The sequence below is a fragment of the Pleurodeles waltl genome, chromosome 6 (genome assembly GCF_031143425.1).
Source record: "Pleurodeles waltl isolate 20211129_DDA chromosome 6, aPleWal1.hap1.20221129, whole genome shotgun sequence".
In the NCBI taxonomy this organism is placed as follows: domain Eukaryota; kingdom Metazoa; phylum Chordata; class Amphibia; order Caudata; family Salamandridae; genus Pleurodeles; species Pleurodeles waltl.
Window position 1 is genome coordinate 848526472 of NC_090445.1, and position 26914 is coordinate 848553385.

General features: G+C 42.1%; 1 protein-coding gene across 2 annotated transcripts in view; it reads right to left on the bottom strand.

Moving 5' to 3' along the window:
* OGA (O-GlcNAcase) overlaps positions 1-26914 on the bottom strand; it is a 475247-nt gene that overhangs the window by 132192 nt on the left and 316141 nt on the right. For both annotated transcript variants that reach the window (XM_069239571.1, XM_069239570.1), the window contains 3 exons: positions 18889-19063; positions 16184-16269; positions 15245-15349 (listed from right to left, as the gene is read on the bottom strand). In XM_069239571.1, the coding sequence (XP_069095672.1) occupies positions 15245-15349; positions 16184-16269; positions 18889-19063 (366 nt within the window). The remainder of the gene's footprint in view (positions 1-15244; positions 15350-16183; positions 16270-18888; positions 19064-26914) is intronic.

A 26914-nucleotide genomic window follows, 5' to 3' on the forward strand; every position in this document is an offset into this window, starting at 1 on the left:
ACTAATCTTAATACAAAGAGCAATCCAACACGAAATAGACCATTAGTACGGGGTGTGCCTTTCTTAGCTCCAGATAAGCTCAAGCAAACCCATCATTAATCCAGTCCTAACCTTTGTACAGTCAATGCAGTATCTGATTCTATGGCTGGGGCAAATCAGTGTAACATGTCCCCTTCATTAGTAGTGTGAGGGGAAGTGAGAAAGAGAAGTGTTATGGACAGGACCATGTAGAAGGCAGAAACAATGTGTGGCAAAAACACTGAGCAGGTGTTAAGGACCAGCCTGAATGGGTAAAAAACACAGCAGCTGGCTGACGGTGCAGTCGAACTGAATATTGGTTAAAACAAAGACGCTATGATAAAGTTTTCAGCACCAAATTTAAATCCCACTGATAATAGAGGGGGAGGAAATAAATCTGTATAACAGGCCTTTCAAGTATTGCACAACTGAAGACTATCTGAACAAAGAGTTTATAAGGAAGGCAAAAAAGGCAGAATGAGCAGACAATACCTATTCCCTGTAGCGATGTAAAGCTTACTTCAGCAAGGGAAATAAATGTGCACCACTCAATCTCAGAGCATGAGATCTAAGTATCTGAGGACTGGTGTATAGGACACAACCATCCTCTATGAAAGCAGGTATATTGTGTTTGGGAAGGGAAAAGATTTGTACTGTAACGGTTACTTACCAGTAGGAGTAGTTTTGAAGCTGTTGTACATTAATCCACCATCTAGTGGGCGAGTAGAGAAATGTCTCAATCTTACTTTGGTGGTCACTGAGTTGTTGATCATTTATGCTATTTCTCTTCTTAAATGGTGTCTGGCATACACTCTATAACCCCCTCAGCTTGGCCCTCTTTGGCAACCTTATTGCAGATTTGGCTTCCTCTTGTTCTGTAAGTTAACATACCTCCCTGTTGGAAATACTTGATCTTTTCCAGGGAGGCGCAAGGCCACATGCGAATCGAAAAAATTCTTCAAGCCGACAATCTATCCCTACATATAAGTAACCATTTCAGTGTGCAGGGTGAACCTTTTCTGGATTAAGATGATGTGTATTGATACAGCAGCTATATCCACCTCCTACAGTGCAGATAGGTTGAAAGAGTTTATATTTGCAAGTTTCTGAGCATTTTTTGTCTCACCTCTACCTTTGTTAGCTTGGACATCCATGGGAAGGCTTAGTAAAGACATGCCAAGTGACCATGTGGTGAGTAGCAAAGAAAGTGGGCTTCATGCATTTTCTTGCACTGTGGAGTGAGCTCTTGGGTTCTCTTCCAGCATCATTCCTGCTGTCTTGTTAAATTTTTGGACTGTTTAGATTATCAATCTTGCACCAGTCCTATTAATGACTTGCAAATCTTTGGTAGTCTGGGCAAAAGGGATGCAAAATTGCTCTCCTGTCCCGATTGTCTTTTTGTTTCCTGTAGGTAACAAAGGATTCCCCTTCTGATGTCTACGGGGTGACGAGCCCATTCAGCCTGACATTTTGGCTGTTGGAAATAAACTTGTAGTTATACGGCTTGATTGACATGAAAATGCTCTCCTCACCACCAGCACTCGACTCGCAGGTAGGATTCTTGTTTTATAAGTGCGTAGAGTTCACTCTCTCATTGTAAAAATATGACAGCAATTAAGGTAGTCTTGAGTTAAGTATCTGAGACCTGCTCCATACATCGGCTCAAAAGTATTGTCTTCTGAGTAGACTTAGTAATAGGTTTAGGCACCAAATTGGTGTGGGGGTTGAGCTTTGGGTCTCAAGTTCAAATTTTCCCAGGCCCTTTCTGTCATACCAATGTATGTACCTGGTCCATTTTGCGGTGTAGCACTTCATTATGGTATATCTTCTTGCCTCTTTGAGGACATCCATAATCCGCTGATGCACATTAAGGTGACCAAACTGTCTTCAGGAGTCATGCTGCTGAGTGTGGCTGGTTGTAGATGGTATACCTGCTCCAAACTGCAATGTTAACAGGTTCTGCTTCACTAGCAATTTCATTACTCGTCTGACTGCCATTACCACCAGGTCGTGAACTATGTTTGACCGGCCCATTGGGACACTACCACAGTAAGGATTACCAGTGCCTGTTGGCATCTCTCTACTGCCGGTGAGTGGGATTGGGGGAAAGTGTATGCAAATTCCCTTGACAATTCTATTGAAAGCACATTTCCTAATTACATTTGGTTTAATATATCCGTGTGCAAACCTCTGCCATTTTAAGTTCTCCTGAGCTGTGAAGAGGTCTTTGAGCAGAGTGACCCACTTATGAAACTCTCTCTCCACCATTTATTGTTTTAGCTCCCACTCGTGTAAGGCATTTGTCTGCTTAACCTATCTGCTTCTCTGCTTTGCACTCCCGTCAGGTATACTGCCATGCCAGTCAGATATATTGCCACTGGTGCTATGTTTCTTTGGTTGGCCCATTTCGGTATGTCCTGTGGTAATTTTGACAGTATGTATGATCTTAGCCCTCCTTCTTTATTGAGGTTAAACATGGTGACAGTGATAGTGTTAGTCAAGTGCATTTGTATTGTCCTTTCTCTGACATGTGATTAGAAGTCTTTCAGGGCCAGACCATTTCAAATAAGGGCTGTTTTGGAACGCTGGAATATTGCCACTGAAGTGGTGCCAACTGTGTACTGGACCACTGTGTCAAGGTGGGCGGAGGAGGGGTAGGGTGTCTTCTTCTTTGGTTTGATTTGTTTCCTCAGAGAAAATCCACCTCTGAATGGCTCATTTAAGCAGAGTGCACACAAACTTAATTGCGTTGTGGATCTTTTTAAGTTTCTTTAGAGAATTCTCCACTGCGTTCCCAAAAGGGCTTTCCCTTGAGAAGGGCATAGTATTGAGTGCATTGTGAGTTTTTGCTTGAATCCAGAGGCCCTTGGCCAAGTGTATCTTCTCAAGGTGGTGACTGAACACAGTTGCCTGCTGGCTGTGCCGGTTGCACAGTTTGCTGACTGGAGGCGTACTGGAGATCATTTTGCCTCTGTAGATAACTACCTTCCTCCTTGTCATACATTCCTATAGAAGTACTGCATGAGATCTTCTCCCAGTATTGGTGGCTATACCACTGAGCAGTGCATTAGATTTAGAGCTGCAACACTGAATCACAGAAGACCTTTCCATCATTTTTCTTTTCACTATCTCAACTTCTTTACCTGTTGTCTGGAGGAGAGCCCCATGCCAGCCGGCGTACTAGTCAGCTTCTTTCGTGCCGTGGGGACTGCAATTCAGTCAACTATGGCATAGTTTTTAATGTACCGCAAGTCCCGATCTATTTTCTTTTTTCTTTTTTTTAACACCCAGAGAGCAACCACTTTGGAAACACCAGGATCGCTGAAGACTTTTCAACCTTCATCAAGCACACTGGGCAACATAGGGATAAACGGATTCCTCTTCTCTCTATAAGGATAGTAGAGTTTCCAGACAAAAGGAGAACTCAGCCAGCTCCTCTAAGTAGCACTTCCAAAAGAAAGCAGAACTCAGCTGCTACTCCCTAAATGATTTTTTATCTTGAAGAAGAGTGTACATGTGATAACGAGAGCACTTCTACATCACAGTGGTTGTTTCAAGCACAAGACCAAATTGAGTTTGCCTTGTAAGGGCCTCTAGAGCTTGCCTCCCTACTTTTCTAGCAAGTTCATGGGGCCTGTTAACTGTTTCAGTCATGACTGCGTCAGACTATATATCGTGATTTCAAAAAAATCTTGTAGGATAGTGGTCTGCTCCTAACTCTAGCACGCTGATTTGATAGGATTTCTGCTCTTGACTGGGCAAACCATTAGGTGATTTCTATGTGTTTTCCAAGCTCCTGTTATTAGTGAGGGAAGTGAACACCCTGGTTACTTTCTGAAAAGAGCTGCTTTCAAGAGTCAGACATCAAAATATGGAAAGACTAAAATGTATTATTTTCAAAGATGGCTTGCCACCGCCACCATGCATTTGTAGAATGTACAGGTAAGAAAGTAAGGAGGGTGCAAAATGATCTTTCATTAGTTCCACTGACAACAAATAATACAGAAATAGTTGATCAATTCGATACAGCTTCAACACAGACGGGTGGTGCTATTTATTCTGTGCCACCCCGGGAAATACCAACTCCACCAACTAACACAGCTCCAGTTTTTGCACTAACTGCTTCTGGATATTTTGCCGACATCAATGATGACATCTCAGACTCATTCGCCTCTTCAACACCTGAACTGTCTAAAACATGTAAGCTGATAAACTGGCTTAAAATATCTTACTTTATTCTTCCATGGAACTATCTGTGGCTTTGACTGTACTAGCCTTCCTGCTTTGGATTGTTGTTTGTCATCACTGTCTTTTTATTAATACATGGTCATTTTTTTCCTGAAAAATCAACAGTTGAACTGGTGGATGAGGTCCTAAAACCACATTTTTCATCACACAAAGTCAGCAGAGACTTGTCTTTTGTCAACATTTCCACCATACCAATTCCTGATGGGATTGTTTGGGATAAAGTAACATTTGATACACCCGGAGCTACAGAGATCTGTCGAGTACCATATGTATTCAAACTTTCAATGAATGATATAATAATACCAGGCATTGTTTCTGATGATTGGGATGTGAAAACAGTTGATTCTATGATGACTGAATTGCAGTATTATATTATATTTGAAAACAAAGAGGTTTATCAATCTAAAGAAAAGTATGGTGATATGTTTTGATATCATTATTATGGGCATCATTTCATACACAGAGCAAGCAGTCCAAAAACAGTTTTTAATTATGCACAATGGGAACATTGTCCGACTCCACCACAAGGGAGTTCCTAAACGTATTCTGAAAAGTTTACATATTTTTCTGGGCATGATGTTAAAAAGGCTGGGTCGTATTATTTTAAATCGCCACCTACGGAAAACATACGTATATTATTGACAAATATGAAATTTATATATTTGGATTCCTTTGTTTCCTGGTTGATTATAGAAGGCTATGAATATTGGCTGAAGTCAATTGACTTAAAAAGTGTGTGGGGAACTAGACATTGTCAAATACGGGGGAAGGAAGCTTTATTTAGAGCATGCCTGATACCTGTTCAAATGATATTTTTAAATGAAACTGTACAACAAACAAGTTGTTTAGGCTTAGCAAAGATTAAGGAATTGAACATGCCTAGTATACCTGCCCCTGCAAAATTCTATAAATGGCAACAATTTACAAATGCAACTGAAGACCAGCTTCATGAATGGGTCCAGAATGGCACATTTAATGTTTCACTGGCACGTCCTGGCGGGTGGTTATTGTGGCCAATAGATACCAACGGGTGTAAAACGTTTTATCAACTCCTCAGTGGTTTTAGAACTAACAGGCCAGACCCTCGCTATATATCATCCGAACATGCAGGTATAGTAACACCATATAGTGTAGGGAAACTATACAAGCAATGGTTAAGAACTTCCTCACTAGATGCGGTTAGAGAACACGTCAGTCTCCTGTCTAATAACACCGACTTACAGGACTTCCTGTTAGGCCCCAGAAAATATTGCAGAAAGCGTTTCTTATATGAAGTATATAATGAAATTTGGAAGCTTTCTCAACAAGAAGCTGCTGCCCGGTTAAGGCAAATAGACCAGGAAAATCTAAAAAAGGCATTAGCTGTTGTAGATAATGGGATTAATACCCTGGCCAACAAGAAATACACATTAAAAACATTGTCTTCTGCTATACACATTATACAAACAGATATGTCTTCTTTATACCATGGACAGTGTCCGCTAAGGTCCATTATGCAGTTGGGTTGGACACTTCAAACATTGAAGGCGGGTCACGTTCCCTGGCAACATGTCAGCGCAAGGGAAATATTTTTTTCCTTTAATTTAACGCAACAACAACTACTAATGGCTAAGAAAGAAGCGACTTATGTCATGCTAAACATCGAGAAATTAGAAAAGTTGCCTTTTACTGTGGCTGAAATACCATCTGCTGAATGGTTAATACACTGGGTCATTAATCTGCCCATTTCCACCATTCAATTCACCTCCTGTTTAAAACACATTCCGGTAGGCAGATATGAAAAGCTGGGAGATAGTTACATCCATGAAGTGTGGGAGCTTCCCTTCTCGTGCAAATGTCTCCGTGGCATGAAAGAAGTCTTTCTTAGCGGTAGTGAATGCTAGACGTCAGTCAGCCATTCAGTGGTTTGTAAACAGCTGTCACCTTGCATGGGGCGTGTAACGAGTCTGCAGCAAATTTAGCTTGTTATCTGAAGGGAGTTCCAGTCCCCTTGAGTAGACCTACTTTCCAGGTACTTTCAAACGGCAGCTATGCCCTCCTCAATGGTGAAGACTGTTGTGGTATGAAGCCGGAACAGTTTGTTGTTTCGGTCTCTAAGATTGTTATATGCAGTCGGAACATACTCTTTCCTCCCACTAAAATAAAAGCGGTAGCGGACATTTGGTCTCATATTGCTACTTCTAATGAGAATTTTGACAAGTTGGGCAGACTCAAGGCTTTGTTTAAAAAACATGTGGCTCTTACATCCGCGCGTGAGACCTATGCGCTTCAGGTGGCAAGGTCGTCAGCAGAGATACAGTCCCTTTTAAGTACCAACTTTCCTAGACACTTTGGTGAACTTGTGGGACGGATATTTAAGGTATCAAGTACAACTGGAATCTCAATTTTTTTTAAGGCTGTTGGTTCAGATTTCGTTCACACCTTCTCCTCCATATTCGGTATAATACTATCAGCCATTCATTCAATTTTCTTCATTATTTTCAGGGGATTTCCAATAACTTTGGCTATAATTGTTGGCATTCTGCTGTTGCTATTTTTTATGCACAATGGCTGCCCCGCCACAACAAGGAGGAATGAAAGCTCTCCCATCAGCGCAGCTGTGTCGTGAATGCATGATGCAGTATTTTGGAGCTACACTCCTGGAGCAATTGGAGTGTGACTGGTCCCTGTCATTCAAACTGGTTTTGCATTGTGTGCCTTTACGAACAAGCACTGGAAGTCTGTCTTTCTACGCAGCGCTTGCTTTCACTGGACACTGATCTGATGATGTTCTCGCTGAGGGCTCATTACCAGACATGCATGTGCGTTTGCTACGGGAAGCCAATTATGATTTGCCCTTCCTGGAGGATGTGGCTCTTAACTCGTCATTGGGCACACCATGGAATGCCGCCTTGGCTGAGCCCCAGGCTTTGGAACACGACTGCTCCTTTGTCCTTCTCGGCGATCACTTTCCAACTTTAACACCTGCCTAAGTGGAAGATTTCCTGTCCTCCATGGTCCCAGAATCGATTGGAAATTCTAAAAATAACTGACTCTTGAAATTCGGTTGCTTTTATGCCACATGTTCACGTTTTAAATTGTCCTTTTATATGCTCAGGTGTCCTTTCAACTTGTCATGATTGACATTTTCTTTCATATGCATATTTTAGGTTGAGCTTTTAGTAGCATTTTATATTAATTAGGCTTTGAACCACCTTCAACCGACAAGGGGAGGGTGTTGTGTAGCCATTTTAACTATAGCTCCATGCACGTTATTTCAGCATACTAGGCCTGCGGCTGTGCACTTTAACCTAGATGTATTTTTATTCGGCTTCATTTTATTATTGTTACAATAGCAACTTTTATGGTCTTGTTTTATTTTCTGTCTATCTAACGGTTTTTGCCTAGGCCAGCACTGTTCTCAAACAAGACATTCTTGCTCACTGTGCTTCTTCCAAGTCTACAGCAAGATAAATTGCTGGTGAACGTGGTATAAGTTTAGTCTCCGACATTTGTAGAAAACACACATTCTTACGTAGGGACATTTTCTCAGAACATCAGCTGTTTTATTATAAAACACCTCCCTGTTCTTTACATGTTAAAGATGGAGATTTCAGCCAGAGAACCACGACTATGCTGGTTGCTTCGCTACAGATGCTAATACAGACTTCAGGCCTTTGCTCAGGTATGGGGGATGTCGTCTTCCCAGGGGAACCTGAAGGGCAGAATTAGAGCTTAACATGCGGTGCTCTATTACAGTATAGGTAGGAATTAGTCTGTTGACTGTAGTGACAATATGGTAGCGTTTTTCTGATGCTTCACTCTCCTTGTCACAATATTAATACTGTCATGCTGTGCGTCCTGGTTATTGCAGCTCACGCTTTGCTATCTAAGATGCAGTCGCTTCATTAAAAACATTATTGAAACATATACGGCCTCTGGTTGTCATTGTATATATGAGATCAATATAAAAGAGAAACGGATGGGACCCGAGTGACCACGGCTTCCCTGAGAACCAATTATGTCATGCGCTCGGCTGCCAGTCATCCCTGCCCCTAGGTTGAGATGAGGCACCTCTAGTTAGCCGGAGTAAAACCCAGATTAGCGCGACAGGTGTCACCTGGAATGGGTCAGACTTAGTCTCCCACACCACGGGTGATTCTGCATCTCAAAACCCAGTAATCTCATTAAAATGAGAGCCTACGCGACCACAGATTCCTCACATTTTGAATAAACGCCAAAGCAATACCGGCTACCTACAGACTGTAGTGATTTGTAAACATATGGCGAGAGCCACTTACCTACTTGACAATGTCCAAGACAGGAAGTCAGTGTGCCCACACAGTGGTAGCAGCCTTGGTTCTGGTTGAATGAGCCAATGACCGGTCTTAGGGCTGCTTCTTGGCCAATGCGTAGCACATCTTAATCAAAAGAACGATCCAGCAAGAAGTGGTCTATTTCTGCACGGCTTTGCCTTTTTTCATTTCAACAAACCCCACAACAAGCTGATTGTCCACTATTCCTTCTCTGGTACTATTGATCTAAAAGCTCAGCGCTCTTTTATAGTCTAGGCAATGGAGTCTCTCTTTACTTTAGAGAGGTGAGGCGGGGGCATAGAATGCTGGTAAGGTGATGGTTTGACCAAAGTGGAACAGTGTCACTAAATTTGGACGGGATGATACCAGAGTGTCTGCAAGACTAGTGCCTGAGTAGGAGGCAGGGTATGGTGGGTTGGCACACTCGCTGTGCTTAGGTTATGGCAACTAGGAACACTGTTGTGAGGGTGAGAAGCCACCAAGGACAACTGTGCAGCGCACATCAAACATGTGACGATCAGATTAAGATCTCTATGCGGCATTTCAAAGGCAGAAGAAGAAAACAAATGCTGGAGTCCTTGCAAGAAACGCATCATAACAGGTGATTTAAATGATGGTGGCTAGTCTGGAAACAGAAAGGGTGAAAGGTACCCTTTAGCAATGCCCAAAGAAAAAGCCTAATCCTTTGAGAACAAACAATGCATCAGATAACTTGCCCAGGATGGTGTGTCTGTCGGGTATCACACCAGACCATAAATTTGTCCCAATGACATGTGTTTACAGTTTAATTCAGTCTGACAACATGACATCAACCACCTCCGGAGGGCAGTCAAAGGTGTTCAGCTATTGCCACTTAATCTCACATGTGAAGGTGGAGACTGCAGAGGCCTGGATGTATGACCCTGCCCTGTTGCTGCGACAACAGATCCTCCTGGAGATTCAGCCTGATTGGAGGAAAGATGCTCATGCATAGCAGTTCTGGATACTATACTCTCCGTTCCTACCCAGGGCCACTAAGATGACTTGGACCCAGCCATTCCAAACTCAGGGCACATGGGTATCAGAAGGGAAGGGATACAGAGATCTAGAATCCCACAATGGGCGGAAAGAGAAAGCGCAAGAGAGCAAGAGCAAGAGAGCAAGAGAGCAAGAGAAAAAGAGAAAGAAAGAAAAAGAGGGAGAGAGAGAGAGAGGGAGAGGGAGAGGGAGAGAGCCTTGGAAATTCCAATGTGCAGAACTGCTCACAAAGCACATTCTCGGAGATGGAGAACAGATCAAACCAAGGTTCTCTCCATGCGTGGAAAATACACTCCTGGGTGTAACTGCCACTTGTGATGTGCTAGGCACAGACGACAGAGGTCCTCCCCCTGACGTTGAAAGATCCCAGCAGAAAGATTCCTTGATGACCCAGCTGTTTCCAGAGGCACGGAGTCTCCTGGCACAGGTTCCTTGAGCCCACCTACCAGTTTGTTCCATGAAGACATGCACTTCCCTTGGTGGATGGCAAGAAGGCTTTCAAAGCCAAGCAGATGCTCTCAGCCAAACCCAAAAAAGATGCTCTGATCACCACTGTTAGGGCGGGGTAGGGAGAGAGGTCTGCTGCACACCCAATCACAGTCATGTAACTACCACTGCAGCACTTCTGCCATCTTCTCCGAGATCTGGGCATGATCAGAGAGGACCCTTTGATGTTGTGTACACTGAGACTTCATATGCTCACCAGCAGGATGCAAGGGGCCATCAATCCAAGCAACCTCAGAGTCGACCTCAATGAAATCCAGAACCACAGCTGAAAGATTGGAATTACAGCCTCAATGTCCTGGAATCTACTTTCCAAAGGAAAGGCACAAAAACGGTCAGTGTCTGGAATAGATTAGAAGAAATGGACTGCAGTGTCAGTGTGTGCCATGGCCTTGGCCACAAAATGGCTGGAAACGCTGCTGTGGCAGAGGTGCCACATACACACAGCCACTTCTGAGGGCAGATGCAGTGGCCGGCTTGCTTTCTTTGAAGCACTCCAGAGTGGAGTCTGCTTTATCCCTAAAACAGGGGCCCATCAAAGGACATGTCCAAAAGGAATTACTGGACATCACACGAAAAAGCTGCTGATCTCAGGTTTGGCAAAGGATATGGACGCTAGTGCAAAAGGCTTGCACAATGGAATCTGTGTTATCCAGACAGCAATAGATAAGATATTTAGCAGAACCTCTCCATCTTCTATGGCTTGTGTCAGTACAAAAGAAAGGTCTTCCGAGATAGCTGGGAGGACATAAGTGACAGAATCCCAGAGCGCATGGTACTGGCCATCTGGTGAGCCAAACTTGTGGAACAGGATACCCTACTCCCAAAAGGTCTCCACTCTTTTAGATTCCCTATTTGGTGGGAGCGGTCGGAAAGGCATTCAGGTTTGCCTGACTGTTAGAGATTTGCACCGCCAAGCTCTCGGGGATCACCGGGGGCAGGGTGATGGCACTGTGCAATTTGGTGAATCACAGGCGGACCAGAGCAGGGTCTGGCCCTACCACTAAGAGGGTGAGCACTTCATTAAAAGGCAACAGGTACTCAGAATTGGTTTGCCCTAGTTGGAGGACTTCAGTCAGCACACTGTTTTTAGCCTTCAAGCCGGGGAGCAGGAGGTCTAACAATTGGGCACCCTCCACATGACTATCACAAAAGATGCACTTTCCTCTGTTGCAGGACTTGGGGGTGAGGGTAGGTCGGTGTCAGGAGAGGTGTCAAGACCACTGGCATCATGGAGATTTTTATACCTGTTTTCTTCATGGCAGGGTTGCACAAATTCATCCTAAGCATCATACTCGTTGTTCGAATTGGTCCTAAACAGGGAATGTAGTGAATGAGACCTGCCCAGGGAACGGGCAACATTAAGTGGCTCAGATGGAGCAGGCAAAGGCAGAGATTCAAGGGACACCGAGCACATTGCCGACTGAGTCGGGAAGCACAACAGGATGCATCACACCCTCTTTGTATCAATGGAGTAGGAACCGCACTGACGTTCCAGGAACTAGCATGGGTTGTGGAGCTGGAGTCAGCAAAGTGGCTGGTAGAGGTCTGGCAGTGGTAACAGAAGGTCCAACTGGCATTGCAGGTGAACACGCCAGCAGCATCCCAGATTGAGGGCCACTCGCTTCTGCAGAGCCGACAGGCACACTAGAAGGAGTCGGAACAGATCTAAAGAGTCACAACATAGCCTCTCAGAACTCCTATCATCTGCCTCACGTAGATGGCCACGTAAAATCTGGCTGTGTCAGGACAAGTTGCAGGATTGGCTCCAACATCAACCAACTTTGGTAGTGAGATCAAGAGACATGGTGACACCATCACACCTTCTCAGGTTTATGAGACTGGGTGGGAGGGGGACAATTCCATCTTGGATTTTCCATGGGTTTTCTTGGACTTAAAGGAATTGGAGCATACCAACAATGGACCTTGTGACTGACGTCTGGACCAGCATCATGATCAGGACCGACCTTAGGACTTGGATCGGTCCCAACACAGGGTGTTTTGAAGCTTGGAGATGTACAGCTTTGCCTCATGGTCCCAAATGGCTTTTGGATTCATCGATGCACAGTCACTGCAGGCCTTAGAGCCGTGGCTCGACACCAGGAAAACCTGATGAAGATATGTCGGACATTTGCTTGCGACAATCCTTACAAGGTTTGAAACCTGTTGTTTTAGGAGGTGACATTTCCCTTGCACACTGCAGAAATTTCAGGCATACAGGTCTCAAAAAGCTGAACCGTAGCTCCTTATCCATGCCTGGTGATGCAGAAAGAAAGGAACTGATGCCACTGTGCAGGAGTGGCACCCATCCTGGCTATGCACACTGTTTCCAGAGCGGAACAAGGTCACACCGGAGCTGCACAGGACCACCTGTTGGGGCACAGACGTACTGTCTGATGTCCAGGGAAGTATTCAAAAGTTAAGAAATATGCATGCAGTTAAAAGTCTATCAGAATGTTTCCTCTGGAACGTCTTAATGCAGGCAACAATAGACCTTTTCTGTTCTGTCAGTTTGGCTCTACTTTCAAGTGCTCGTACTTCTTGAACCGGTCAGGTATGCAAAAAAGATTTCTTGCTTTTCATAGGTGGAGTGTACGGAGGATTTTTTTTTAACGTTACACTTAAAAGAATATCATGATGTGTTCCCCAACCTGGCTACTAAATGACTGAGGTAAGAGCAGTTATAATTGCTGTGTCTACTCAAAGTACTCCAGAGCTGCTGAAGTCTGCTATCTCACTAAAACAAGACTGATTTCTTTGACTCACGTGGGAATAAAATTATCATTGCTGCTTCCATTACCATCAACAGAGAGATTGAAGGTTGGGTACATTTCTTCCCCTGGCTTATTTGGAATTGTAGACTATTTTTAATTTATTTTCATACCGAGAGATTTTACACAAACAGGCATTCCACTTACCCTACAACTCAGACAGGCACACTTTTCACTCTCGGCCAGGCACAGCCTTCACACACACAAAGGGCACACCTCTCATTGTAAACTCGTAGAGGCACACTGTTCACAATGGATTCACAAAGGGATACTCTCATTGTATACCCAAAAAAAGGACAACGTTCCCCTTACAGTGAAGCGGGCACTCCCAAGCATACACTCACACAGACACAGCTGCTACCATGTTCAAATACAGAGAAGGCCCTCCAGTTGCAAATATCCATGAAACACGGTTGATGGCCAATGCGGTAACAAAACCGCCCCAAGGAAGGACAAACGTACAGCATTTGCCAATGATAAAGGATTTTCGAAAGGCAAGCCCATAAACAAGAGATAGTGATGGGCATGTGGTTGGCGTGGTTAAAAGCCCACAGATAGATTACAACAGGCCAGAGCGCTTGCATGCTCAAACTAAAAGTGAGGCATGTCCCATACCATAAAAATGCATAGTATTTAGAATGAAAGTTTTTGTGATCATGCAGGGCACTCAAGTCCCAATGAGAAGCATAAGACCTGGCAGACACTGGCTAAGTCTCCCTTTAACTGGTGACAACTCTGTGCTAAACAAGATGGACGACAAGCTTAGTGTAAGAGCAGTGGTTTCTGGAACTGCTATGGGGCTAAAGCAATTAAAAGCTTGATGGCAAATCATACTGACAGCACCATGAAAATGATAAAACATGACATCTAATACTTTCACCCAACACAACATCAAAAACACTTAATCTAATTATGTGTATACAACGTCAGCACAAGAAATGAGACTATATGAACAAATTAAATAAAAAACACAACTCACATTTCCTGCTTTAGTGCAAGTGAAGGATTTCATGTACAAGGGACAAGAATACTATAACCCGAGAGCAGAAGGAGAGATGCTAAAGTAAGCAGAGGCAGAAGAGAGGTGATAGATTTCCAGATGAGATAACAGCTCGGGCTGGCAGCAGGGTACATAACAAGAGAAAGCTGCCAATGTTGGCTTGGGAGCAACATCAGAAGACCAAGTTACCCGAGCACATTCTTGTGCGATGCAACAGCAGTGAGTGCACGCATGAGTCAATTGCCTATCCCCAAAACCTTTAAAAACTTGCACCATGCCTGCTCGCACTCAAATAAAGTCCTGACAACTATCTTGGAAGCCTCTGGGTGAGACACACTAAACAGATTTTTAACAGCTTCTGCTTGCTCCACTTGCTGAAGGGGCATGTGGCAAAATTAACAGGGAATCCCAGTCCCAGACCTCCCCCCTCCTGCTGATTCTCACATAGTGATGTTCCCTCTCCTCAGTGGCAACAGGCACTTGAATGGCCATTCTCTGCACTCTGCCTCTGGTGAGTGTGTGGAGCTACCCCACTCTGGACAGGTTCTCTGGTGAAAGGAGTCGACCCTCACTCCTACAGAAGCACCAGAGGAAGCCCAGCCTGATCAACTGACTCACTGTCATGTAAAAAAATAAAAGAAAAAAAAACACTATGTTCCACATGCTGCCACGTCATAGGCAGAAACACGGAGACCACAGTAATTAAGCAAAAACCTTTCAGAAGCTAGTAGGAGTGCAACAAGTTATCTTTTTTCCTGTGGAACTAGACAACTCCTGTCCAATCATCTGCACTCAAGGTAATCAATTTGTGGGCACAGCCCAAGGTCCTCTCTCAGACGTGCGTCTTAAAGCTCTTTCTCTGTTTCTCACATAAGGTCTGGTGTCAGCTGTCAAATACAATCTACATAAAAACAGGATAAATCACTGATGTACACAGAAAAAGATTAGGCACCCTACAAATTAGAAGAAACAGACTCGAAAAGTCCAAATATCCTTGTAAGAACAGAGAAAGTCAGTGTGCTTCATGCTATCCATGACAAAGTCTGCACTGTACACTACAGCCAGGAAGTGATACGCAAAATACAGACATTCTCTATAATGCATCTTACTATTGGGGCAAACCAGTTATACATACCATGAACTGTACCAAAGAAAGATACCCAACTTTTCGTAAATCTGTTATAACCACTCAATAGCTTGCCAAATGTAACCTATTGAATGAACTCTGATAAAACAGTAAAAAGATTACAGGTCACATCAGTGACGGGTAATAATTTAAATGATTCCTATATTCATTTCTATGTTTTACGGAGAAAATGTTAGCAGTGTATAACAGATACATTACAATAAGCTGTCAGGAACTCATATCAATGAGTGGATCAGCAGCTTACCTCATCTTTAGGATAGTAGGGCCTTATTGTGTAAACCTTGGACGTCGGTGTCAAGGGAGGCGGCTGAAAAAACAGGTCATTTGCTCCCTCAATTGGCAGCAAACGCTGTGAAAACAGAAAAGCACAATCAGCATAAAAATAGGAATTATATGTAAACTTTTTAAAATAATCATTAGTTACTGTTGGTAAACTGGAAGAACATTAGCTATTTTTTGGAAATACAATGATCAGTGGTTTATTTTTCAATTATCTCTTATTATAATATGCATATCCATGAACTTAAATAAAAATTGCCCCTATCAAATATGTTATGCTTCATCAAATATTGTAAGGTATAATTTAACTTTACACACCAACTCTAATAGACAAAAAACATTCAGGAGGGGAGGTTTGGTCTGAAGAGGGTTAACTAGTAAGAAGAGATATGTCATTCCAACATTAATTTGCATAAATGCGTGCAACCCGCAGCTCACAGCACCTGTGAAAAAGGAAAAGTACAGCAACTGAAAATCCATGAACAGTTTTAAACTGCACAGGAATTTTATGAATTTGATATTGACTAGTAACTGTGCCCATTAAAACATATAATTTACTGTGTACCCCTTTAACTTAAGGACCTTTTTTTTTTTTTTTAAAGTGTTCATGGAATTTCATCGCCAAGCATGCGCAATTACTAACGCAAGTCAAGATGCTAGGCGCCCTGCAACACAAAATAAATGAAATGTGCAACTAACGCTGAATTTATTCATTAGCGCGTAGGAAGAGCATCTTCTCCTCATTCTAATAAAATGTAATTTTCCACATGCTAATTTACACAATTTTGATAATTTGGAACTAGAAAACCTTCAGCAGACCAAGCCTTTCAAACCCTTACTTGGTAAATTAATGTTTTCATGTAACAAAATAAAATGCCATTCAGTTGTGAATTCATATTGATACCTGGAACTCTCCTGCTAGACCACCTCTAAAGGCCCAGGGTTCTTGGTCTCCACTTAAGAACTGTGCTGAAGATTGACTACGACACCCTGTTGAGATCAGATCCAAGCGGAGAATGTTACGAAAAGGGGGATTTCTGAAGGGTCTGAAATGTCCAACAAACTCATACATTGTAAGGTCTAAACCATATTCTAATTGTTCAGGGCTCTAATAAACGTAGGCCCTGAAACTATAACCTAAACATGTTAAAGAATATAAAAACCAACGTGTTAGAACTATTGTTTTTTTTAAATGCAGATATTTCCTACCACACAGTTTGTATAGGGCTAGAGGGATATTGGGTAACAATAGAGAATGAGTTGCTTTTATAAAATGCCATGCAGAGGAGCTAGAAATGTGTATGTGAGTAGTAATTCCAACTGCATTTTAACGTCAGCATTATAACAGCCCCGTGAGAGAACCCTTACTTTCTGAAGTCACATTTTATCCTATCAGAAAATTAAGTTGGGCATAAAATTAACTGTGATGCATGAATCTTTATCGTTTGATGAAAGTAAATACAGTACTTTTACACAAGCGCCATGTACAGTACTTAACACGATTATTACTCACTAGAATGAGTTTATCTACCCTGGAAGAATGATTAGGTTAAAAAGTCTGTACCAGGATTAGAACTGAGTATAAGAGGCTTGGCAACAATATACAGAGAGTACTCCAAATTTTTTTTTAATTGAACAATGTGCATTAGTATTGCGTATTACAAATACTAAAACTTCAAATAAGTCAGTTACACAATTGAAAATATCAGAATAGTCATATGATGCATATGGAACCAGTAGCCACACACTAAGTAATCAAACTACTGGCTCCCTTTGAGATCCTTCGTCCTTTTATATAGTAACTGGTATACCAAGAGCATTTTAGGGCTTCTAATTAAAACTATGCAATTGGCAAGCAGAATCATTTTCTTTTAAACAACTCTGACACTAACCATTAAAAACCAAGCGCTTGTGTCTTAACATAGAGCTTGCCCACTTACTTTTCTGATAAGCTTGAGAGCGCATAGTGTTGCGTGCATCGCAACTTTAAAAAGTGTGCAGACTGAATCAATAGTAAATGCTGTCATCATAGTTAGACACAATCTCAAAGTATTCCAAGTTTTTGAATGCGTAATTGTTAACGGAAATTGTTGCTTACAAAAGATCGTTCACAACAGAACAACAACTTGAAAATGTGCATTTAAACGTTTACCCATTAGCAGATCACGAGTCAAATGTTTGTAAGACTCCAGAAACTTGGAAGAGCTTAAAAATATTTACTTATGAGATCATGGCATAACTAGGCTCCAGCAACTGCCGTAAAACGCTGCATCGATCAAGCGCTCTGAAAATGAAAATGGTTAAAGCCCTTTATTGATGTTGACACTGCGCAAATGTGACTTCATTTTATCTCAACTGCCTAACAGACAAAACCTTTCATTTCTATTATTAATCACGGCAGCACGCTGTGTACATCTGACGCAGTCCATCCATTAGCAGAAGAATCTTGTACTGAGGATTCTCCCATCTGTACACAATGAGGAAGACACAATAGAAGTCATTAGTAAGCAACTGTATTTATACAATGTCTGAGCATTGTGACTGAATGTTAAATGGGCTGAACAGGCAAAAATGAGTGCCAACAGTGGGTGGGCCAGGATGAAGCAAAGTTTGTGCACTGGTTAGCCACTGTTAATGGTGTTACAGCTACAATACAAAAAACACGTTTTTTACCTCACCAGACTCGCTGCCTGCTATGTACTTTCAATCCACATTATGAGTTTTAAAGCTCAGTTGCAACTTAGAAGTGAAACTGGGTCACTGTTGTTACCCAGAACGTACTGGTGCTCTACCAGTCAGGATTTTGAGCAGCACAGCACATAGAACTGTGGTCATGCCACAAATAAGCAAATTAAACAATTCAGTTTTGAGAATGCCGTGGATTACCTTCTTGGATAATTTCCATTTAGGAAAACACACTATTTGCACCTTTTGCAAATACTGCTGGCACAACGAGTTCAGACAAAGGCCTTTCTCTTGCTCGGATCATAGATTCTCAACTGTTTAAGAAAACTGCACATACCGTTATAATATAGCAAGCAGCAGAGAACCGGCATAGAAGGGCTTTGTTACAATGGTTTTAAAAGTAATGATGTAGGGCTTCAAAAACAGCCTATTGTACATTCAGTCACAATTTTAAAAAAAAGTTTCGAAAATGTTTTAAAGATGGTGAAATTTATTTTGGCTGCATTAACCCTAGGAAAGAATGAAAAGCTTTCATCACAAAATGCATATTCCCATGTGCTCTGAGAATTACATAGTGTAGAAAACTATATTTACAGACTCTCAATTTAGACTTAAGGAAAATATATTTCTCATAATTCAACAGGCAAGTGGTGAAAAGAGACCTAGATTTTTACTCACTTGCCTAAAAAGCACATACAATAATTAGAATAAAAGCTATCCTCTGGCAAGTTACTTTTAAGCCTAAGGATAGAATCACTATTTACGTCACAATTAAAAGGAATGGCAATTTAAATTTACTACTGAACTCTATGTTCTTTGTAAAAATGCTTTTATTCTCCTAGGGCTAGTACATGAAAAGCACGGAGCAAGGAAAATGGAAAAGGCACCTATTTGAAAGATTTAACCGATCTACTGAGCACATACCTAACCACTGCACAAACGACTTCACCATTGAAATTATACTCTTGATATCCCAGACATAGGAATATAGATCATAAAGGATTGTCCTGTTTGGACAATTTGAAAGTCGAGTAAACATGGTCATCACCACTCCACACATGGCTTCAAATTGTGTTGCCCGGGATCTCCATTCTTCAATCTTGAACAAAAAAGAAAATACATGGATGTTACTAATGAAGTTACTCAAAATATGCACATGTGCATAATAGTAATGCTGTGTTACTAAGGGAAGGATAAAATTATAAAGAAGAGAGATTAATATTTTGACCAGAAGGACAAATCATACACAATTCAACCGCACAGTTCTAAAACCTGACTGAGGTGAACCTTCAATTAATGAACATGAAACATTAATAAAATACTTATCTCCACTGAAACCAATTGATCTTTATGATTGACAAAATCCGAAGCAAACGTCTTTTTGGCAGTCAAAACAAAAGCTACAGTGACAGTTGAAACAAAGGTCGTGGTCACTTCTGAAACAAAGCTTTGCTGAACACACAATGTTTGCCACAAGTGTTAAGCAACATGATGCAACCGCATGTACATTATGGCATGTAAGAAGCCAATCTAATATCGGCGGTTGCAATCAATGGCCCACAAATTTGGGAAATGGGCACATTGATTAGGAAATTCCATTAGATTACATTGAAGGCTTAGAAGCTGCTGCACCTGCTGTGCTTAAGGATTAATGTGGTGTATGCTCTCTTTCTATATACCAGGAAGACTTGTGACAATCAGACATTAACTGAAGGAGATTAGAAGGAGACAGGCTGATTTAGCACCCAACCTTCCTTTCCCAGCATCCAATGAAACAACGTCCAGAAAAGCATATTTTCTGTGGATACCGCATGCTGGAGAGAGATAGTAAGAAATGGAGATAAAGAGAAAGGGAGAAGGTGATTAGTGTGAGGGAGGAAGTAGCGTGCTGGGGGGGTGGCGGGATGGGGAGTCTAGCAGGTAGACAATGTGTGCGAGTAAAAGAGTGCAGCAAAAAAAGACGCATCAAGGTCAGGCCAGAGAGCTAGAGGTGCTGAAAGCAGGCCAAAGAAGTGGGTAAGGGGCAAAAAGTCGACCCAGGAATAGCAATTAAACTGGTCAGACATAGCACAGACAAGAGCCATACAGATTTTTTAGCAGTATGACAAAGTGTGGTATGCCCACTCCTGCAAACAAGAGCAGTACAACTTGTAATGGCAGCATGCTCAAACTCTTCCAGCGCCATCCATCCGCGTGGGGATTGCTGGAGTCCCATGTGAGGTTGTGCTAAGAGACGGAAGCAAGCATTTCCCTGTAGTGATGAGATCTCAATATTCACAGATTCATCAATTAGAGGCAAACCACAAGCTGCAGTCTAGGCCAGAGAAACAACTTGTCACTAAAGTTAGCTTGCTCAGTCGAAAATGCCACTATAAAGCAGAATTAGATACACTGATGAACCCAATGACTAGAGAATATAACAGAATAGTGGACTGCGACATCAAAATAGTGGACTGCAGCATCAAAATAGAGATTAACAAATGTAGTTTTGATTTCTGGCTGATGATAAAGGGCGGGCTTCAATTGTGCATATCATGATATCTGTGTGTTAATAGTTTTTAGCTTGTAGAGTCTAAAATTGTGTCAGAAGACGCAATGCTACAGCTTAAATAAATTGTTTAAAACAAAACTTTGGAAGATAACAAATATGCTGGGAGAAGGGCATGTGGATGGGGCAGTGGAATGTAGGAGGCAAAATACATTTAAAGGATATAGAGATAGATCTAACATGGCATGGAAAAACCGAACACCCATACTTAATGCCTTTCCTTCACTGCACTAGACAACTTGCAAATCCAAAAGAGGTGCTCAAGTTTATTGTTCTCTTATTTGCCAAGTACAGCTTAGGCTCTAATGGTTTGGGTGGAGGGTCGCGTGAATATGCACTACCCATTGTTGTTCCGTTTTCTGGATAGGCATTTCTATATATTCAAGAAGTGGATTGAAAAACGGCGAACAGTTAGGTGAGATGGGGTAGAGGTCCTCATGCACTCTGACATGACGTGTTTGATATTTTGCGAGATTAAGGAATGGATTTGTTTGCTCGTTAGAGGTTTTGTTGTGATAAGTGGAATGGGAAACGGTCCGTTAACGTTCCTAGTTACGTAAAACTTCCATATTTAAAGAGGAAAACTCAGTTCCTTTTAAGCCATAGTGGATTTTAACCTGGGGCTGCCATTTCAAATGAAGTGAGTGATTGTATGGGGGACACTTTTTAGGTCGAGTGCGTAAGCACTTTGACCTGTTGTAAGTATTGTGTGCTTTTAATCACACTCACCTCATGCCCATCACTTTCACTAGTTCGGGCACCTGCCTTTAAAAAATCACTTGATGTCATTGGTAAATGCTTTACGTTTGTCTTGGGTTGAGGTTGTTTTTGTCATGCCTTGCAGACTGCCCGTTACATGGATTATTGCACGACTGCCGATATACTTCAGCACAGGCAAACAATTTTTTGTGTCTCTCCCCTTTGTGATGCATGACGGCCATGGTGCTCATAGCGCGAACAGGCACAACTGCGTGAACTCGATCAGCAGTACTGGAGCGCTGGTCACATTGTTCACAGTTACCTAATAAGATAAATTTCTTGTAGCTCTCCCCTTAAAACAGTTGAAATTGGTAAAAGCTTTGCATAAAAAAGAAATCCTCAAAGCAAAAGCGATTCTCCCAACAGAGCAGGAGAAACGATCCGACAATATTCACTGCACTCGCGAAACGTTGCACCATAATGGTTTGCAAGCATTCTTTTTCTCAACATTTCTGCCCATAATTCAACCTGAGGTGGTCCTAGGACAACAGGACCATCACCAAACCGTCCAGCAAGACACACTTTCTATTTTAACTTTGGGTCCCCACACTAAGTTAGTGTGGTCCCCAAAATAATAACCCCTCCCACCATTCAGTCCAGTTTTAAGTCATCCCATGGATGGAACTTTTGTTTTGTTGAGAATAACTTGTGTTTTAAAGGCCCTGTTTGCAATATCATTGCTATAGGCCTGCTACTCCCGAAAATATGTAATGTATTATGTTCTCTAGGGAATACATATATGGTTATTCTGCATTATTTATTGGCATTTTCATTTTGTGTGGTTATGCGGTCTAGGAGCTAACTATGTAGTTACATTACCATGTTTCTTACAAATGCTATTTTCATTGTTGTGTCCTCTAGGAGCTGTTCTAAGCATTACAGTCATATCAATATATTAAAATATTAGTTGCACGGAAACTTGCCCCATTATGCTTTGCAGGACTTTACTTCTACAAAACACTTTTGATCATAAATCAGGCTGTGGTGGCACCAGGATTATGGGGGCACCTTAAAAACACTGACCACAATGTGCTCTTTCGGTCTACACCATCTCTGGGTCCCCACACTATGTTAGTGGGGACTCCAAAATAATAACTCCTCTCACTGTCTTAAGCTTTCTCATGGTTATAACTTCTGTTTTATAGTTAAGAAAGTTAAGAGAAATTTTGTTTTAAAGGCCTTGTTTGTAATATCATTGCAGTAGGCCTGCTTGTCCTAAAAATGCCCTCTACAGACTGAGTATATGGTTACACTGAATTACTTTCTCCTTTTTTTTAATGGGGTTATGCTCACTAGAGGTTAACAATATGGTTACATGTTTCTTCTTTATGTTATGGTGCCCTCTAGGGTCTGTTTTGAGCATTACAGTCTGGTACCAAAAGTTTATTTCTCATAAAGGTTTACATGATGTGTATGTTTTAATAATCTCTCCTTATTAGAATTATGACCATAAATCACACCAATTTAACATCCCTATGGGTTAGATTTACAAGACCCAAGCGCCTCTTAGCGTCATTTTGATTATTTTTTAACGCTAATGTGGCATTAAGGAGGCCATCCTCCTTAGTCACATTTACAAAGTGGCGCAATGCTAACATCTACAAGATTTAATAGCAAAAAAATGTTCAGCATTTTTAACGCCTGCTCAGGGTAGTCGTTAAAGTGAATGGCCCATAGTAGCCTATGCACATCTCTAGTACTTTTCTGCACTAGTGCCATAATTGATGGTGCTACTCCAGCAAAGCACCACAATAGTATCATAATTATGTCACTATTGTGGAAACGAGCCCTATGGTGTCGTTAGGTGAGGCAGGGATGCCACAAGAAAATTGGCGTATCGAGAACTGTGAGCACTTTCGTGTCAATCTAGCCCTTTGACTGAACACTCTTGATATGTCTGGGTGACCCTTCTAGTTTATTTCTCCTCTGTGGCTGTCTTGTGTCTGTTTTGGAGGAATTGTATTAGCCAGCCAGCAACTCTGATGGTGGATTTCTATTAGAATTAATATGGCAGATTTAAATTAGGATGCTAAATGGCAACATGTTCATTTTTTGCTGCAGATAGAGGAATAAATTAAATTGAAGTGCTTTAGCTATATGCAGGGCTACTGGAATTATATGACAGGAAAATACAAAATTATGAGGCAGGGTTGACCAATTTATGTGGCAAAAAAAGTCCAGTTATGAATTTACAATGCCAATAGCTCTAACTCAAGCAAACATGAGACCTATTGTGCATTGCAAATGCTTGTTAAATTTATTGTTATGCAAGTGAGTGGGGAACATTAAAAGGAATACCAGATTGAGGGGTGTACTCTATGTACCTAAGGCATCCTTGGGGCACTTGCATTGAAATGTAATGACCCAGTTTATGTTTTTTAATACACTGCCTGAAGTACTATATGGGGAGGTATATAAGTAAGAGACTCACTGTTATTTTGTCAAGCCACATAGAGAAGCAATTACAATGTTGGGGATCTATGATACTGATGGTTGTAATTTGTACATCTCAGTACCCCTGCTGCGGTAGGAGTGTGATACGGCCGATGTAGCTCCGGAAGTAATTTAAGCGAAGCAACTGGCTACAAGTGTGTTCACTAGTCTGATGTTCACATAGGAGTGACAATTTCTTCAAAACCTGATGAAATTGCGGCAAGTGTGAGAGCTACGGACAAGGTACGAGTTAATATTCACAGTTAAAAAAAAAAAGTATGTGAATTGTATAAAGCAATAAACGTTATGTGAATAGTGGGGGATAGCCACGAAGTGTATAATTACTGAGCCCTATAAGGCATGTGGAATTAGACTGCTGAAGGAAATGTGTTATTAACTCTAGTTAGAGGACAAAATGTGTATAGGTGGGTACATTGTTATTAGTACCATGAATGCTTTCTGACACTTACTGAGAAATGTGTGAACACTATATGGGAATCATTAAATAATATCTGTTTTGGTGCTAGGAAACTCAACACTTTATGTAATAGTGCTAGAATGAAATAATGTATTATGAAACGTAAAGGTCAAGTAATTGTGTTTCATGTCTCCTATAGACTGTTTTATAATATGTCCTGATGAAGGTGGTGTGAACCATATCTACTTCCACCGACATGCTGCGTCAACACATTTTTAACTAGTGTTTTGCTGTAAATAGTAAAAGATGTATGCATCTCAACACTATATGAATTTAACGGATGGGTTTAATTACTGGATGTGTTTTTAACATGTGTAAGTGGTGTACCTTTTAACCAAACAATTCATAATGTTTCCTTACACTATAGTGAGACAGAATGAGGACTATTTACGCGTGAATGTTTTAATCTGACAAAAAAGTTTTAGTAATTGAGTGAAGCACAAAAGGGAAATTCTTTAGAAGAATTGCCATTTCTGAAGAGCGTACAAAGCCTAAGGAACTGCTGAAGCCTTGAGTAGCTGTTTATTTGTTATACATATTTAGTGGGCTGATCTTCTGGGTCCGTGAGAGAATAAGTTACCCGCTTCTGTGCTGCGGGCGTAATGGTTACGTCCTGGGCCTGGAGCCCGGAGGGAGCGCTAGTGCTCCCTCTGTGGGGTTCCCTCCCACCCCTCCAAGGCAGGGATGGAAGGGGAAGCCCTTTCCCTTCCACCCCGACCCCCTTCCCCCTCCCCAGTGACGTCTAATGACGTCAGCGCGCAAATGCGCACTTTACCTCATCAGAGGCCACTTCCCCATCACGCTGGGAAGAGAAATGCAAAGCATTTCTCTTCCGAATATTGTGATGGGAGCCTGAGAGGCTTCAAAGGGATAGAAAGGAATTTCGGCAAGTTTATTTTAGGCCTTGGCCGATTTTTGTTAGGCCAATCTGCCCCCATGGGGCAGAAACCACTTAGGCACCGGGGATTGGTGTGTGTGTTTTCTTTAGGGGGGCAGCCCCTTGGGTAAGGGTCGCTCCCCTTGGGGGCACATTACTGTCGGCCATATCTGCCCCCCATTGGGGGCAGATGGGCCTATTTTTGGAAGGCCCATCTGCTCCCAAGTGGGGGGGTGTCAGAAAGCCCACCAGAGGCCAGGGAAGTTTTTTCCCCCCCCAAAAAAAAGAGGGTGGGGAATGGCCATACCCCCACCCCAAATAAATGGGGAAAACGTTGTTCTGCCCATCAGTGGGTAGATGGGGCAATTACCCCTGATCCACACCCCGGGGGGCAGAAAGTCTGCTAGATGCCAGGGAATTAAAAAAATTATATATATATATATATATATATATATATATATATATATATATATATATATATATATATATATATATATATATAGTGGCTACCAACCAGTATGGGCCTGGTTACGCCCCCACCTTAACTGGGGGGGGAGGGGGGGGGGTAACAGTCTGTCAGCTCTCCCCCCACTCTAAAACATCTTATCCCACAGAAAGCAAGAAGACATTTGATTATTTTGGGTTTTAGTTTTACATTTAGGCCATGAGAGCTTGGATTACTCTCAAAATCGTCCCACTTGGAATGGTGATGGCTGCACTTTATGGACTTTGGGACGCTGCCATGTAGAAAAATCTACAAGACCTAGAAACATCTGAAAACTAAACATCTGGGTGATTCCAGGGTGGTGTGTTTCACATGCACCCCGCACCATTTTTGTACTCACAATCCCCTGCAAACCTCCAACTTTGCTGGAAATCACACATTTTTCCCACGTTTTTGTGATGGAACTTTCCGGAATCTGCAAGAATCCACAAAATTCCTACCACCCAGCATTGTCTCATCTATACCGATAAAAATTCTGCTGCACTTGTCAGCCTAAAAATGTTTTTTGCAAACTGCCCTTTAGGACCCCATTTAGTTCCCCCACAATATCGACATGTTTTTGGCTCTTCCCTTTCACAAGCACTTGGCCCACCTACACAAATGAGGTATCTAAGGGGAACATTGGGTGGTATGAAATGTGTCCCAGTGCGGTGAGAAATGTGGGAAAATTTCGATTTTTTAGCTAAATTTGAGGTTTGCTGAGGATTCTGGGTAAGAAAACATTGGGGGACCCACGCAAGTCACACCTCACTGGACTCCCTTGCGAGTCTAGTTTTCAGAAATGTCTGGGTTTGGTAGGTTTCCCTAGAAGGCTGCTGAACCCAGGACAAGAAACGCAGGTGCCCCCCCCCCCCGAAAAACAGGTCGTTTCGTATTTGATAATTTTGATGTGTCCAGATAGTGTTTTGGGGCATTTCCTTTCGCAGGCAGTAGGCCCACTCACAAAAGTGAGGTACAATTTTTATCGGGAGACTTGGGGGAACGGTGGGTGGAAGGAAATTGTGGCTGCTCTCTGATTCCAGAACTGTCGGTCACCGAAATGAGAGGAAAAAGTGTTTTTGTGGCCAAATTTTGAGGTTTGCAAAGGATTGTGGGTAACAGAACCTGGTCAGAGCCCCACAAGTCACCCCATCTTGGATTCCCCTAGGTGTCTAGTTTTCACAACTGCGCAGGTTTGCTAGGTTATCCTAGGTGTCGGCTGAGCTAGAGGCCAAAATCCACAGCTAGGTGCTTTGCAAAAAACAGCTCTGTTTTCTTTGTGAAAATTTGATGTGTCCATGTTGTGTTTTGGGGCTTTTCCTGTCGCGGGCGCTAGGCCTACCCCCACAAGTGAGGTACCATTTTTATCAG